This window comes from Perognathus longimembris, chromosome 16 (assembly GCF_023159225.1).
Source record: "Perognathus longimembris pacificus isolate PPM17 chromosome 16, ASM2315922v1, whole genome shotgun sequence".
NCBI lineage: Eukaryota > Metazoa > Chordata > Mammalia > Rodentia > Heteromyidae > Perognathus > Perognathus longimembris.
Window position 1 is genome coordinate 51,777,084 of NC_063176.1, and position 17,042 is coordinate 51,794,125.

Sequence of the window (17,042 nt, forward strand, 5' to 3'; positions counted from 1 at the left end):
TCAGCCTGGGCAGGAAAGTTCATGAGATGCTTATCTTCAATTAACCACCAGGAAACCAGAAGTGGTGCTATGACTCAAAGTGGTAAAGTGCTAGCCTTTAGCAAAATTGCTCGGGACAGCACCCAGACTCCAAGTTCAAACCCCATGACTGCCAAAAAAACAAAAAACAAAAAACAAAAAACCCTCCAAACCCTCCACAACATTATTGCTATTATTTTCATTGTTAAAATGTCTATTGAGCTACAGTTGATCATACATAAGTCTCTGCCTTAGGTACATTGGAGAAGAATCCTAATTAATTAGTGGCCTTCTGCATGAGATACAATTCCTTCTCCTAGGCAGATTAAGTGTATTTCCATGTTGTGCCTGTCTGATGATGATTTCTAAATCTAGATGACCCAACAATCCTTCATTTCCAGTGGAGACTCAAAAGATCAGGTTCCGGTATTCCATCTGCATCCCTCTCAAATCCCAGGTAAATGAAGAGAGGAATAAAGTCCCAGGGTGTGCAGAGCTGCTGTAGCCTTGACTTTGCCTCTTTACTCAGCTTCACCATGGCGACACTTTATCAAGGACCCTCATGGAAGTGAATGCATAGGAAACAGAAAAAACAGCATTGCATGTTTTGAGCATAATAATTCACGGTAGAAATTGTCAGGTTCTAAAATCAAGCACTTATGAACCTATTTTGTTTTCATCTTAGTGACTGGAAAAAAAATAAAGCCTTCATTTAAATATCTTACCAAAATTTAAACTACTATCTTTTATAGAATCTAACAATAAGAAATTTTTTGTCTGGCCACCCTCACCATCCTTTCTTCTTTCCTTCCTTCTTTCCCTCCTTCCCTCTTCCCTTCCTCCTTTCTTTCCTTCTTTCTTTTTTGTGTGCTAGAGATCAAACCCAGGACTTTGGATATGCTAAGTATATATTTTGGATCTACATCCCAAGCCCAGTGCTTCAGTTCTAAAACCATACAACCTTTCTAAGTTGTATTGAAATTTAAATTTCTTATCCCTATACTGAAATAATTTTCCTATTATAGTTGACTGTTTTATCCAATATGAGTTAACTCAATGCTGTCCCAAATCTCTTACTCAAGAATGAAAATCTCCCCTATCTGTGACTTCCTAAACGGCTGCCAGCAGTCCCAACATGTCATTGAACACAAGCGTTGCACTCACGAGGACCTGAAGATTAGGAACCTGCAGGGACCCCCCTGGCAGAGAGCAGCAGCACCTGAGAGATTCTCCTAGCTCTTCGTCCTGTGTGCTTCTGGAATGGCATGGCAACTCACTTGTAGACTTCGTTTGGGCAGCATTTCAGGAAGACCTCATTTTTTGCCTCTTTGGCTCTGAGTGTGTGAATGCAAATAAATGTCATTCCTACTGGCCTTGTGTATAATAAATGACATAGAAATGTAGTTGAGCTAAATATCAGGACTGTGGGATTAGGGCTTCAAGATAAACAGAACAAATTGTTAGGTCTTGTTACTAGATGCCCTACCACTGATTATTAAGATAGCGTTCTGTTTATTCATTTTTACTTATTGAATATCCACAATGGCCCCAGGGGGAATAGATGTTAGGATAAGACATTGCAATGAATGAAAACAGTGAAACAGAACAAATGGTTAGGTCTTGTCACTGGGTATTAAGATTGTTGTTCTGTTCATTCATTCTTGCTTATTGAATACCTACAAAGACTCAGGTGGACTAGATGCTAGGATAAGACATTACAGTGCATGACAACAGTCGAAGCGTTAGTGCCCTGCATTCGAACAGAGGGTGAACCATCTCAGTCTGATGTGGTGGTGGCTCCCGAGGTTTTCCTGTTCTCGGGGGGCACTGGGAGTCACAGGCACTGCAGGGCAGCTCTGGGCTTGAATGCAGGTCACACGGGCTCACCACAAATCCCCCAACCTGCTGCTCTACCACTGGAGCCTAGGGCTCCATTCCCAGCTTCCTGTGGCCAACTGGAGACACGATTCTCATTAAGTGTTGCTGCTTTCTTATGCTATTACTACCGTTTATATTATTAGGTAGGGAAAGAGCTAGGAACCCTAATGTCTTTACTGTGGAGATAAAAGAAGCTGGTTTTCAGAGAGATCAAGCAGCCAGTGTCACAGTGATAAGATGGGAGCAGGATCAAACCCTGAGACAGGTTAGGATGTGCTGCCCTCTGGACAGGGGACAAATAGCAGATCTGACTCAAATCCCTTGTCCTGGAGTAGTTTTCAGAGAACTGTCACTTCTCGTCCAGGAAATATGCACATTCATAGTGAATTTAAACCTTCAAACCAAACCCAGCTTTTTTCTTTGCCTGGTACTTGTTTTGTGCTAGATCCTGTGGCAAGGAAAAGAAGCTAAAGAGGCAACTTCCCCACCAATCATCTGCACACAGGTCCTCCTATCTTCTGTCTTCCATCCTTCCATAGTCCATCTAGCTATCCATAACACATTCATTGAATAATTACTGGAAGTTAGCCAGGGTCCTGAATATGCTTCACTCCCCCCCCCATTTCCCCCCCCCATTTTAATTTCCCTGTCAGAAAGTAGTCTCAATTCTATAAAATGGCAAAATATTCACATACAACCTCTGTAATCCTTCCTTGTCCTTTAAACCATGTCTTGATTATTTAGGGTACCTCATACAATACATAGGATATTTGGTTGAGTAAGGGATGAAGGTGGATGGAAGGGGCCTCCAGATTCTCAACTTCAGCTAGGAGTTGGTGAACTGTAGATTCCACCCTACCACTTGGTGAGGACAGTTAGAAGGGGTGTCTACTTCGGTCAGGTTTCCACCATTCAGCTGAGCCCCCAGCGGGAAGCTCCTCAGAGTCTTGGGAAGGCCCCGCAGGAAGGATGCTAGGGTGTATCCATGGGAGCGAGTGCTTCTTTAGATTCCAGTAACTAGGCACTGTGGTTGGCGCACGCGAGGGGAGGGAGAGGGGCTGGGGATCGTGCGCAGGGCCGGCCTCAAGCGCGCCAGGCAAGCTCGGAGCTGCCCGGTGCCCCGGGCTCTAAGCCCAACGCCTTGGGAGGCGGCCGCGGGAGACCGGAGCCGGGCCAGGCGGCCCCTGTCGGGGGCGTGGCTGCCGTCCACAGACCGAGCCCGGCCGGGGAAGGAGGCCAGATGGGACCCGAAAGGAGCTTAGCTGGGTGCTGTGGCTCACGCCTCACATCTTAGGACCGCGGTTCAAAGGCAGCCCAGGCAAGAACATCCCTGAGAATCGTGTCTCCAATTGACCACAGGAAGCTGGGAATGGAGCCTTAGGCTCCAGTGGTAGAGCACTAGCTTCGAGCAAAAGAAAACCCCCAAATCTCAGGGACAGAGCCCAGAGGTCAAGCTCCAGGACCAACACAAAAGAGAGACGCCGGGAAAAGAGGGGCAGAGAGAGAGAGAGAGAGAGAGAGAGAGAGGAGAGAGAGAGAGAGAGAGAGACAGACAGACAGACAGACAGACAGAGACAGAGAGACAGAGAGACAGAGAGAGGGAGGAGAGACAGAGAGAGACAGAGGGGAGAGAGAGAAGAGGGAAGAGAGAGAGGGGAGAGAGAGAGGAGGGAAGAGAGAGGGGAGAGAGAGAGGAGAGAGGAGAGGGAGGAGAGAAGGGAGAAGGGAGAGGGAGGGACGGACGGAGGGAAGGAAGGAAGGAAGGAAGGAAGGAAGGAAGGAAGGAAGGAAGGAAGGAAGGAAGGAAGGAAGGAAGGAAGGAAGGAAGGGAGGGAGGGAGGAAGGAAGGTCTCACGACAGGGAAGATGAGCTAGCCAGGTCCGGGTGGCAGTGGCCCAGCTGCTCCGCGCGTCCAGTGTTTCCAGAGTTGCAGGTTTAATGACTCACTGGGTCCAGCCCCGGCCTCTGGCCACGAGCTCAGCAGGCTTCTCCGCGGTCCGACGCCGGCACGTTCAAAGCACCCAGCCCAGGAGCGGGGGGGGGGGGGGGGGGGAGGCATCCGGAGCGCCGGGCCCCGGGGTCCGGGCGGGCGGGGCCGGGGGCGGGGTCTGCGGCCGCCACCCCGGTGGTCTCGGAAGCCCAGTGTGCAATCCTTCCCGAGCCCGAGCCGGGGAGCGGGCGGGCGCCGGAGCGCGAGCGCGGCGAGCGGTGAGTAGCCCCAGCTGGGGGCTCCGCGCACCCCGTTTGTGGGGAGCGGAGGCGCTAGCTCCCGTTCTCCTCCGTGGGTTCCGCAGCAGGTGGCCGCCGCAGCCCGGGCCGCGGCCGGGGGAGCTGGGCGAGCCGCGGGGTGGCGGGTGCCCCGCCACGGAGGGGATCCCCGGATCTTGTGGGAGAGTCCGCTGGAGCGCACAAACTTTTCCCGGGGAGGTGGCCCGCGCCACGCCGCTTGGATCTTGCGTCCATCGTCTTTGGGGACCCGCGGCTGGGCGGGGGGAGGCTCCCCAGGTTCTGTGGCTCGAGTGGGTCGTGCAAGCCACCCTCCCGCCCCCAGGCCGCGGGCTGGGGTGCAGCGGGCCGAGGGGAGGCTCTCCCCGGGGCTGGGAAACTTCCTGGGCCTGAAGGGCAACTTGGTGGCCGGCCGTGGGGGGGGGAGGGACGGGGCGGGGGTGCCGAACCCCACGGCGCAGCGCGCCCAGGGCCACGTGGAATGCGCTGCGCAACCGACCCGGCCGTGGGGGGCCCCGCGGGAACCGTCCCCCCGTGGCGGTTGGGGCGCGCACGCAGCCCTGGCTGGAGAGCACCCCGTCTCCGCGCGGCGAGCTGGCTGCCCGGCTCGGGAGGCTGCAGGCTTTGGGGGGGGGGGCGGGAATGGAGACGCGGGGCTCCCAGGGCGCACGGAGCCCGCTCGCGCCGAGCGCTGGACACAAAGGGGAGCGCGGACTCGCGATCCGTGTCCCCGGGGCTGGAGTGGCGGGGAGCAGAGCCCCGCGTCCCCTTCTCCCTGGCGGGAGCGCCCCGCCAGCCGTGCCCAGCTCAAGCCGGGGTGCGGGGTGTGGAGGGGGTGGTGTGCGGGAAGGGAACCGGCCCCGACGCGCTCGGGTCCCCCACTCCCCCGGGCGGCGGCGGATGCCTGGAGTCTCCGGGCCCCGCGCGCCGCCGCCGGGCCGCGCGTTCTTTTGTGTCCCGGAGCTCGGAGAGGCCGGGGAGCCGGGGGGAGCCGGGGGGAGCCGGGGGGGAGCCGGGGGGGAGCCGGGGGGAGCCGGGGTCAGGGGGGCGCGGGCCCGGCGCTGGGCTGGCGGGAAAGCCAACCTCGCTCCCGGCGGCCACGGGCTGCTTCCAGAACCCGCGGAAGACACCGACCTCTCCGTGGCCATGCCGACCAAGTTCCCCGGCTTTCTTGGGGGCGAATGTTGACTTTTGTGAAAGCGAGTTCAGGATTGTGATCTCTCTCTCTCTCTCTCTCTCTCTCTCTCTCTCTCTCTCTCTCTCTCTCTGTCTGTATCTCTCTCTCTCCTCTCTCTCTCTCTTTCTCTGTATCTCTCTCTCCTCTCTCCCTCTGTGTCTGTCTGTCTGTCTGTCTGTCTGTCTGTCTGTCTCTCTCTCTCTCTCTCTCTCTCTCTCTCTCTCTCTCTCTCTCTCCCTCCCTCTCTGCCTGGGCACTGCCCTCTTAGCTTTTTCACTCAAGGCTGGCCATCTACAACTAGAGCAACAGCCCCCCCCCCCAACTTCTGGCTTTGGGGGATCCGCATCTCACAAACGTCCCTGCCCCCTTTTTATTTGTGAGTTGACTCCTTGTCCTAGGAGCCCAGTGTGGACCCCCAAGCTGTGGGCCACCTGCTCTCCCCGTGAGCCCGCCAATCTGCCCACGCTAGGGGAACGCTTCACCTGACAGACGACACAGCAGGGGCTGGAGAATGTATGCAACTGCCATTGTCACCCACCGAGTTGCTTGGCCAGACCAGAGATCCTGCCCTGTCTTCAAAGCTTGGGCTGGTGTCTACCAAGCGGGGTGCCCTTTAGTTCTGTTTTTCTTTATGTGTCTCATAAATGTTTTTATGGACTTCCTTATGATTCCTATACAGGACTATTTCTGTTTGTCCTAGTGTCCAAGTTCACTAAAGGACAAGTTGAAAAGCAATAACAAAAATGTCCAAACAAATAAGACACTGTTTTGCTTAAAATAGGAAGGAAATAGGTTTTGCCAGAGCCAATAGTGGCTTCTAGAGATTTCAGGATCAGGATGCTTTGTTATAAACATAATGCAAGCTAACTCTTTTTTTCCCCCAATTTTTTAAATTGTGGTAATAAAGGTGACTAGAGGGATTACAGTTGCATACGTCGCTAACACTGTTTTTGCAGAAGAAGGGCTTCCTGAAAAGATGGGTACCGTGGCTTCCAGACATAGCAGGAAAGCCACGGGGCAGAAGCCGGGCTTAGTCAGACTGAGGTACCCAGGACATGTGTCCCACGGGCTCCTTCAATAGTATGTAGCTAGTGGGGGGGGGGGCAGGGGACACTGGAAGTGACTACTGCCAGCCTCATGGCTAAATCAATTAGAACCCTCGGGCTGCAGTGTGTGCCCCAGGCCCAGTAGCAAGCATGGGAGGGATCCAGCCAGGTACACAACCTCCTCTACTTATTTGGCATCCCAGCTGGCCTCACAGTGAAAGGCAGGGCTGTCTCTCACAAGACTCGGAAGTTAGTTCTCATACTCCCAAAGAAGCACCGCAAATGACGAAACATCTGCCGCAGAGATCCTTTTGAAACAAGAAAAAATTGAGAAATTCCCATCAACAAAAGACAAAACAGTATGAAACTGGACAGTCACCCGATCTGCCAGTGTGTGCTGAGATGAGGTTCTCCAAACGGCAGATTCAGAATCACGTGAGGTGTTTGCTTAAAGGTGACCTTCTCGGGCCCCTTTGCCTGTTTGAATTCAGTGGGTTTGGAATGGAAACTGTCAAGCTGCCCCCATCAGGTAGGGGGAGCCCTGGAGCACGGTGAGACGCCCTTGTTGACCAGGACTTGTTTAAGAGGAAAGCCTATTCCCCAGAATGGTAAACCAGTTGTCCTGCCGCGAGTGCCAGCAAGGAAAGCCAGACCATCTACTGTCTGGGTTGAGGAGACAGTACAAGTGCTCCCAAGGCAGGATAGAAGCCATCTAACTCATAAATGCTTGGCACAACTTCAGAGGTAAAGATGACCATTTTGTACTAAGTATCCCTCCCGCTTCCTCCTTCATTTCATTTCAGCAGTTACATTAGTTGTCTAATATGTACTAGGCTATGGGGTTACTAAGGAACTCAGGGTTCTCCCCACACACACCGCCCCCCTGGTTGCTGCAATAGGAAAGATTCACATGGTATGAGAAGACTGTGGGGGAAACTTTTGCTTTGCATCTGCCGTCTTCCGCTTTAGCCTGGGAAGCCTGGAGAGTCGGGGACAGGTGACATGAGTTGTCCAAGTGGGTATTCCAGGCGCAGTGATGCTTCTCAAGTGTCTGCTGGTTTTAGAAGCAGTCACTTCCAAAGTACTTCTTTAAAAATACAGATGAGATGAGTAGAACGTGAAATGATGACATTTGCTGGGAAGTGAATGGAACTGGAGAGCAGCATGTTAAGTGAAAGAAGACAGTGCCACAGAGTAATGATCACATGTCTCCTCTCAATACGAAACAAGCAACCAAGCTCATGAAAGAACGAGGGAGACTACTAAGGAGCTGGAAAAGAAAAGAGAGGGAGAGGACAAAGGATGGATAAGAAAGAGTACAGGGGGTAATAGGATCCAAATGGATGTATGGAGATGTCATAATGAAATCCCTCACTTGTAATTTAATATATGCCAATAAAACTATACAGAGTACTGAGCCTCATTCCACAAATTAAGTTCAGTCATTCACCTTGTAAGTAAACACTATTGTATGCAGATAGACATTTTGGTCACTAGAGTGGTCCTGGATTTTATTCTGGTGGCTCCTTGAGCCACTAGCAGTGGCTCCTGAGAATTAAAGGGGATTCCAACAACTTCTCTTTGGGGGAAGACATTAAAATGTAGAGGAAAAGTTCCTCCTTTCAACAGTTATCTAGGACTTGATAATTCTTAAGATTTTATTATTAGGTCAAAATGTCCTTAAAAAGAGTATTTAAAAGAGACCTGTATTTTGGAGCAAGATGGAAAGAAATCTGAACGTACCACTTCTTTTGGCCATGTAGGCTTTGGATGCTCTGCCCTGACCATGGTTGAGCAGGGCTATTTCATGTCCTTTGGGGTTGATTTCCCTTCTGTGTTCTCACTGGGGGAATTAGGAGGTTTGTGTATGCATAGCTCTCCAGGGATAGTTCTTTCTATGACTGCCTGTGACTTGGCAGCTTTACCAGGAAGTGCACGTCTTGTTCAACAGTTGAGCCTTTAATCCTTCTGACCGCTGTGGTCCTGCTTAACTCCCTGCCTATGCTTCAGCAATGAACTAGCTAAGGTGTGAGTGGGGTGTGTGTATGGGGGTGACCTTCCAAAGAGGAGCCCTTTGGGTCCGATCACCAGGATCCTAGCTCATGTTGTGAGTGTGGTAGAGGCTCTACTGAACTGTAGTGGGTTACTAAGATGGGACCCAGGGAGCCAGGAGGTGAGCTGGAGCAGTTCACAATCTGCAAAAGGCAGTTTAAGAGTTAACTCTGTAGCTCTGTGGGATGGCACTTGGAAGAGGAGGTAGTGTCATAAGGGATTAGATATGAATTAACATCTTCACTGAAATAGCTCACAGAATAATCTCTCTTCTTGTCTAGAACCCCTTTGATTTAGAAGATAGGCAGTAAGTCCTTTGGCTCATTGTAAAATGTGTCATTTTCTTAGTGTGTGTGTGTGTGTGTGTGTGTGTGTGTGTGTGTTGTGCCAGTCCTAGGGCTTGAATTCGACCTGTGTACTGCCCTCTGAGCTGTTTTTGCTCAAGGCTAACCCTCTACCACTTGAGTCACAGTTCCACTTCTGGCTGTTTTGGTAGTTACTTGGAGATAAGAGTCTCATGGACTTTCTTGCTCAGGCTGCCTTCAAACCACAATCCTCAAATATCAGCCTCCTGGATGGCTAGGATTACAGGCATGGGCCACTAGTGCCCCGCTACAGTGTGCATTTTAAGGGCATACATATTCTACTTCCCTTGAAATTATCTACTATTAAAAAAAAAATCACAGGTGTTCCTGAACCCTGACAGAGCGAGGAAGAGCCAGGGAACAAATTCCAGATCTGACTTCTGGTTGTATAGCCATCAATCTGGTCTCATGAAATCGTTGAGGATTTCAGATATTTCAATTTCCTCGTTCCTTATATTCAGTTATCACATACCTGCTGAGTACAGACACCGTGTACCTTGCCTTGCCTTGTGATGGGCTTTTGTAGGTCTATTAGACATGAGATCAGTGAACATATAAATAGAATAAAGATATATTCCCAGAATGAGAACAAGATTTGGAGGGAAAACAAGCATCTAATCCATTGCAGAAGAATGGGGGTAGGAGGGCCCGGGGCCTCTAAGGCTGAGCTATCGTGAGTACTGTCATGAGTCAGGGCCTAGTGTTTCCTGGACACCTTGGGTCCTGAAGGTGAGCTGTTGTTTTGAATTCTGGCCCCGTTGTTCATCATCTGTAACCCTGGGCAGGTTACCAACATTCTTTCTGTCTCAAGTTTCTCCTCAGTGAAGTGGGATTCTGCCTTAAAAATCATACAGAATAGTGCCTGGAATATCGTTACTACACGGGGAGCATTAGATCCTTAGACCACAGAGCCATATAGCTCTCTGAACTTTACCAGATGTTTGCTGAACCTGGATAGGATCTGTGCTCGGAAAGAGCTCCTCTGGGTCCTAGCTTCCTGCTCAGCTCCTCGCCTGAAGCTCTGGGACAGACTCTGTCTGGTTTTATCTAGGGGATTAGGCCCAAGGGCTGGCTCTAAAGCTGCTCCCCAGGGCAGATCCTGGTGCAAGCAGGTCATCTGTTAGTGACTCTTTGCTTCATTCTCTTCCTGCCAGGGATGGTGCTTTGAGTGAATGACCCTCTTGGAGAAGGTACTTCTGTGCTGCCAGCCAGCAACCAGGGAGCAGAGGAACCTGCAGGTCCAGGGCCCTCAGGGCCTCCTCTACACAGGAAGACTGGTCTTCCTCAGGACTTCCAGAAGCTACCTCATGCTTGGAGGATCGTGCTAGCCATGGCCCTTCTACTTGGCATCCTACTGCTGCTGGGGCTCTATACAAAGACCATTTCCGGAGGGCAGCCTGTGTCCACATCCTCTCCTGGAGCTTTCGATTATGAGTTGCCCCCGATCAAGTATGAGACACAAGACAACTATGAAGCTGGGCCTATCAGTTTCCTTTTCCAAGTGGTGGGTCTCTTCCTTCATGTGGTGCAGCCCCACGATTTCCCAGTCGGTAAGTGTCCATCCTGGGGCAAGATGCAAGGTCTCGCCATACCCACAGCCTTGTTTCCTGAGAATGGTGCGGTCCATATGGAATAGATTCAGCATTTCATAATACAAGGTTCAAATGATTGCTTGCACAAGAGAAGGGAAAAAAAAAAAAGAAAACAAGAAGAAAATACTAAGCTAGACCTTCCTATGAAGTTAATGAGGGTGGCAGGAAATTGACTAAGACAGAAGGAATCAAACTCGGCGGCTAGTGTTAGTTTTCTCATTCTTTAACGTACGTGTTGTTTTGTTTTCAACAGTGAATTATTCGAAAGCACATACCAAAGGGGAAAGTTGGGGTAAATGAAAGTTCTCAAGTGGTGGAATGAGGAGTTAATAATTATCTAGTATTTACCTGGCCTCATGTTGTCACTTAAAAATTTAGCTCTCTTTTTTCTGCCGCCCCACAAACTGTGCTTTTCTCATTGCTTGGGGCAAGGACTGTGCTCTCCTTTACAGGATTTATACAGTTGCTGTGATGCTTACAGTTTGGGTATAAGGAGGGGGTAGTCCCTTCTGGAATAGTAGGGTGCACTGTTATTGTTCTTTGTACATGGTATGGTTTTCCACTTTGGCCTTCTTGCTTGTCTTTATCTTGCCCGTCTATACTCTGAAGCGCTCTGAACTGTGTGATCAAAGGAACAGGGCCGTGAACATAAAAATCCTCTGTGGGAACTATCTGCCACTGGAGTTTGGCAGCTACTTTTTTTTTTTTACATTAGTTTTTACAGGGGATCCATGTATTTTCAAAGAATTTGCTTTATATTAGATCTCTCATAAGCTGGCGTTTTAAACAACAGAGATTTGAATACTATCATTCATTATAAAATGTGTAGTGAATTTGTAGTGGCCTTATTGTTTTTCTTAGGTAGTCAGCTGCTGTTTATAAGAGGCTTATTTGTGTTTGTATGTGTATATTTGGTGTGTGAGAGACAGAGACAAAATCGATTTCGTGACCCTCATCACTTATTTATAGTATAAGAAGTTTATAGTTTCATTAAGTTACATTTGTATTGACTTTTATTTTTACATCCATTTGCCATGTGACTGTTAATTTTGTTTCTAAGTGTCAATATAAAGAATAAATTATCCTGGTAGATTGTCACTGAAGAGGCTCCTGGGCTAGTGTGCCCACTGTTAAAAGTCTACACTTGGAAATCTCAAGGACAAAAGTAGAAAGTCTGCTGAGTTTATTTATCAATGCTGACTACAGTTTCGATGTCTTGAATAGGTATCTCTTAGTTTACTTGTAGACTTATTATGAGTATCACTAATCAAACAAGTAACTCTCAGTGGTTTGTATTTTAGTCTTCTTTTTAAATATATGCAAAGCAAAGAATTCAGTTGTTCAGTATGAGTTCATAGCAGTGTCTTCCCAGAGATGAGGAAGATGCTTCCCCTATCTCCAGCTAAATCATATTCCATAATTAGTTAATCCCACAATCTCTTTCTAGGTGCTGTGCCTCTAGATTTGGTGGGAAGGCATCTCAGACTTTCCAAGGGACACAGTGTTAATTCTTCACAGAAATGACTAAATTATAAGATATACAAGATACCCTGATATCTCACCATATATCCTAAGGTTTTGATCTTCAGCAACAGGGGTTTGTGTAGAAGGAAATACCAGAAGAATTTAAATCAAGTGTAATGTGAGAACATTCGCCTCGTCTGTCTTAACCTTCCTCAATGCTTACTTTCTTGCTGTAAGAAATTCCCCAGTGTTTTCCCATTAGATCAAAGCAGAATAGTATTACCTTGGGGGTAGGGAGGTAGTAAAAATATTAAGTTGCTTAAAGAGTATGATATTGAATTGAACAGATGATACCTTGGTTTTCTTCTACCATCTCAGTTTTAAAATATTCTCTTCGCCCAAGTTACTAGATTTTGGAAGAGTCTCAAAGTTCTTGCTGGGTGTTTTACCGTGTATAGGACACTGAGATTGTGAATGATGGTTTTTCCACTTGGGGCCAGTACATTCCATAGACAACAGACAATGGGACAATATCTTCCTAAGAGCAACAAACAAACAAACAAAAACAACCCTCTCCATAAATATTTTTTTAAAAAGAGGGAAGGGGAATTCCTATTTATTAGTTTAATTAGCTTACTATGTTAAACAAAGCATAGCATAATATTTTCATCAAAGGCATTTTGCATGTGTCCATTCTACTTTGAAAGGGTGGAGGTGCTTTGAATGGAAGGTTCTAGCACAGGTAGAGGGGTGAATGAGGAAGGGACTGCAGAGTGTAGACTCTTTTTTTCATTCTTATCATCAAACTGAGGGGTTGTCCATTTTATATCCTGTGTCCAACCAAAATGATTTACCAAGCTTTGAGTTTGAAACTCTGCTAAGAGAAGCCCATGTTGTAATCCTGTAAAAACCTGACCTTTCTTCAGCTAAGGATGTGCAGCCAAGTTCTTGGGCAGAAGAAATAAAGTCGTTCAGACCTGGCGTGGCTGTCTCATGCACATCTGCAACAAAAGCAAGACAGCTCCCTCCGCACCTTTAGAGGCATCCTTTGTCCATTCGGTTAAACCAGGAAGGCTGTTGAAGGCCGAATACCCATGGGAAGGCCCTTCCTGGCAGGGGGAAGAGGGAAGTGTAGGGAGAGGAGAAAACAATGTTTCTGATATCAGCATCATATTTCATCCAGGATACTATCTCAAAATTCTGTCAAGTGGTTGGCTAAAAATCAGACATTGATTTTTCATAATTCTGGAGTCTGGAAAGTCTGAGGTGAAGGTGCTCAGTGATTTGATGTCTCCTGGGGGCCCATATCCTAGTTTGAAGACCACTGTCTTCTTGTTGGGCATTCACATGGGCTTAGTATTAGAGGGAGGGAGGGTGGGAGGGAGGGATGAAGGGAGAAAAGAGAGAGAGAGAGAGGAGAGAATGAATGAACAAGTCCCACTTGAGCACTCCACCTCTATGCAGCGTCTAGACCTCATCGTTTCCCACATCCCATCCTCCTCAATGCCATTCCATTAGCGGATGCAGGCCCGCCATGTTGGATGGGATACAGACACAGCTTAGAAAAGTAGATGATGCAGGAGTGCATAGAGTAAGTTGGCCAAGGTTAGGGAGAGAAGAGTTGCAAGGAAGCAAGGGAAGACTCACATTAGACTAGCACTTATTGAAATTCCTGGCTTTCTGAGAGCCCCTGGGGTTTGGGGGAACCTAACGGCAGCAGGTGGAATAGATCACAAGGGGTCTCAAGGGATAATAATGGGCAGAAGGTGAAGGGGGCCAATGGATGCCTTCCCTACGTGCAAAGAACTTGATTTAGCCCTTGCCTTTGCCTAGTGGGCAATGCTGTTATTTCACCTCTGGGCTCTTTTCTCTTAGGTGGACTCTGACTGTAATCATGATCTGGAGACTTAAATGAGATGATGTATGTAAAATCCCATGTTGATAGCTGGGCCTTAGGCACCCGTCAAGCCCCTTAGTGACTGTATCTACTAATCCTTTCAGTATTTGAAAGAGTTAACTAAATGTGATAGCGAGGTTAGGGAGGGAACACAGGGATATGAAGTTGTTTCCTAGAGGCATCATTAAAATGGCTTCACTGCAGCCCTCTCGGGATCATGCTCTATGGAATTACCTTCCCGAAAGCAGTTTTATTGCGTTGAGGTGGAAGGGTTGTGTCTGCTTGGCAGGCATGGTGCTGGGTAGTAGAATGGGGTTGAGGAGCCAGGGCTCCGTGCTCTGCTTGTTCATGGAACCTCAGTCACTGCTTTGGAAGAGTATACACATCTAACAGGCTCTTGCTTCCTCTTCCTTTCTTTGATTTGGGATAAGCTCGTTGGATTTCTCAAAAAACCTTAGGAATGGGTGATGACCATAGTTGGTGCTATTATTTTTATATATTTACTCTACACATTTTTACTACATGTTTATATATGTTTACTTTTTATATATTTTAGTATATACTTAGATATTTCTCTATATTTTGCCCTTGTTTACAGATAGTTAATGGAAAGGTCAGTTAGAACCAGATTACATGTGAAAAACCACACACTAGCAAGAGACTGAGGAACTCTTGTCTCTAGGACTAGTTATAACTCCATAACCCATAGATACCTTTTTGGTAATTTGTGTCTCTTTTATTTTATTGTGGTGCTTGTGACATCATCATAGGTTCAAAACAAAAGCAAAGGAACAAGCAACTTAAAACACACACACACACACACACACACACACACACACAATGGAAAAACAAATGCAAAGAACAAAGAAAAAATTTAAAAAGAGAAGTAGAACCACCTTAGCTCAGTGTGAAAGGTTAATGGTGCTTGCATATTTAAAGTGGGCACTGCAGAAGATTGTCTGAGGTGGGGGCCCATCTCCTGTGGGGGTAGTAAATTTGTTATACAGACAATTTTCAAATTTGCCGTCCATCTATTCTAGTGAAGCAAGCAGAAAAGAACTCATCTTTTCGTTTTATAAAATTCTCTAAAATGATCTTATACCATGTTGGGGTATATTTTTTTAAGAAATTAGCTTTTAGGATGGCTGACCTATTTCTCAGAGCATTTTTGACTAATCTGATTAGCCCTTGGGATCTGCTGTGCGTGAGGCTGGGGTTGGGGCAGAAAGGATGGGCATCTCTCCCCTTGGAGTTAGTGATGCCCTGCGGCTGGTACAGGAAGCCCAAGAGCGCTCTCTCTCCTCCCCCCCCCCCCCGCCGTGTATGTGTGTGTGTGTGTGTGTGTGTGTGTGTGTGTGTGTGTGTGTTGCTCTCTGTCCCCTGAGGTTAAGGAAACTTACTGTTGCATTGATAAGAAAAGCTCAGGCCTCTGGGTTGCACTGCATTCAAGAGGGATGAAGGAGGAACCCCCAGGGCTGGACCTCCTTGCTCTGGGATCCCCTTGCCTCCACTCTCTGCTTCCACACTTGATACACCTTTCTTTTCCTCTGAACCTCTGACTGCCCAACTCCCATAGTCCCCAACGGTGGAGAACCAGATCATCCAAGTCATCGATCTGAGGACAACTTCCCTCAGCGTGACCTGGAGCTCTTCCTCTTCCAGTCTGGACCTAGTTTCCTCTGAGTCACAGGCCAGTCACCAACCATGGACCCCCTGAGTAACCATGACGAAGTTCTGGGCCACTGAGAGCCACCACTTGTTATAGGATACCAGCGGGAGAAGCAGTTTCCAGCAAAGGGTGGCCTGGTGGCCAGCCCAACAGCTGTGCTCATGCCGGGGTTCACACAGTGTGGGGGGGCCCTAACACCTGTGAGTGCGTCCCTGATTCCCACAAACCCGGCATTGTTCCTTTTAGGGCGTGTGACACTTTTTGGCAATGGCCTTGCCACCAATCAGTCACGGAATGGAGCTGTGCCTTTGTATTGCTCTCCCCCCCCCCCGCCCCCGTGTCGTCACCCCTGGTCAGCCTGCAGCTTTTGGGCATCTGGACCAGCCATCCACTCTAGGAACCAGGTCCTGTCCATGTCTGGTGGTATGGGTGAAGGGGCTGAGGCTCAGAGGAGAGAATGAACTGCCGGATCCCACAGTGAGGGAGGGATGAGTTGGGGTGTCAATCCAGGCAACTGGCTTGGAGCCTTGGCTGATCATTGCCACTTGGATTTTGCTGGTGACCAGAGAAGCAGGGGCTGAGAGAATGTGTCAAGGCCCTCCCCATGCTAGCTGATGATCTGGAGGTCCTGGGACTCCAAGCTTGGGGCTTCCCCAGTGTTCTCCATGTTGCCTCTGAAGAGCTAGAGATCTATTTATCACCAGCTCCTCCAAGCCGTGTGTGTGTGTGTGCGTGCGTGTGTGTGTGTGTGTGTGTGTGTGTGTGTGGTATGGGTGGTTGATCTGCATTTGGTCAAGTTGAGAGGGGCAGACTCCATGGTTAGGGAAGTCAACTGTACTTGTAAAACATGAGATTGGGGTTCATGCTTGCGGGAAGACAGTTTCTAGATGGCGGTAAACCTTGGCTCCAGGAGGCAGATTCTGTCTGGTTGTCCCTTTCCAATATTGGCAGTGTGGATGGCCAATATCTAGAATTCACTCATTCATGCAGGCCCAGCTCTTTCAAAAACGGGCAGACATTTGTTCTGCAATATATTAAAAACTCTTAAAGAATGGGATACTTTACCTACTGGCTTGAAGTTTTCACTTCATGGATTGTGGCTCTCTTTCTATGTCTGTCCTGATTATTGTGGCTAAATCAGCAATGTTCTTTTAAGCAAGAAGCTCTCAACGTTCACTCCCCAATCTTTTGATGTAGGGCCAGCACTTGAAATTTGTTTGGCTGATAAGTTAATTGTTTGAAGTTTCAAAATTAGTGTTTCTGATATAAATCACACTCAAAAATACATCCTTTATAATTTTAGTTTCTTTGTTTTGGTTTCTTTGAAGTGTAACCAAAAGCAAAACCACTCGGAGCTTTTTATAGTTTTCCTATGGATAATTTCATCTTAGTGACTGGGACTAGCTTTATGAAATCTATAGAAATTTGACGGTGTGTGTGTGTGTGTGTGTGTGTGTGTGTGTGTGTGTGTATGTGTGTGCTGCTAGGAATCAAACTCAGATCCTCTAGTATGGTAAACAAGTGCTCTATCACTAAACCACACCCATAGCCCTTTACTTAGGTTGGAAATACTCTTTTTATATTCATATTTCTTAATGTACTTAGTTCTTACGACTCAATTCTTATGTGTCAAAAGTTGTACCTATTGTACATTAAGG

The 17,042-nt window shown here is 48.1% G+C and overlaps 2 protein-coding genes across 2 annotated transcripts in view; one reads left to right on the forward strand and one right to left on the reverse strand.

The window, feature by feature from the left end:
* Positions 1 to 409: 409 nt before the first annotated feature.
* Positions 410 to 556, reverse strand: LOC125364535 (mitochondrial import receptor subunit TOM7 homolog). Its single transcript, XM_048364129.1, has one exon. It carries the CDS (start codon positions 554 to 556, stop codon positions 410 to 412), a length of 147 nt encoding a protein of 48 aa, XP_048220086.1.
* Positions 557 to 4,049: 3,493 nt separating this feature from the next.
* Prom1 (prominin 1) overlaps positions 4,050 to 17,042 on the forward strand; it is a 72,573-nt gene continuing 59,580 nt past the window's right edge. Inside the window, exons 1-2 of the mRNA XM_048364459.1 lie at positions 4,050 to 4,104; positions 9,917 to 10,312. Of these exons, the coding sequence (XP_048220416.1) occupies positions 10,093 to 10,312 (220 nt within the window). The 5' untranslated portion in view covers positions 4,050 to 4,104; positions 9,917 to 10,092. The remainder of the gene's footprint in view (positions 4,105 to 9,916; positions 10,313 to 17,042) is intronic.

Coding starts and splice junctions, on each gene's coding strand:
- LOC125364535 (XM_048364129.1), bottom strand. CDS start 556: ATGGTGAAGCTGAGTAAAGAGGCAAAGTCAAGGCTACAGCAGCTCTGC.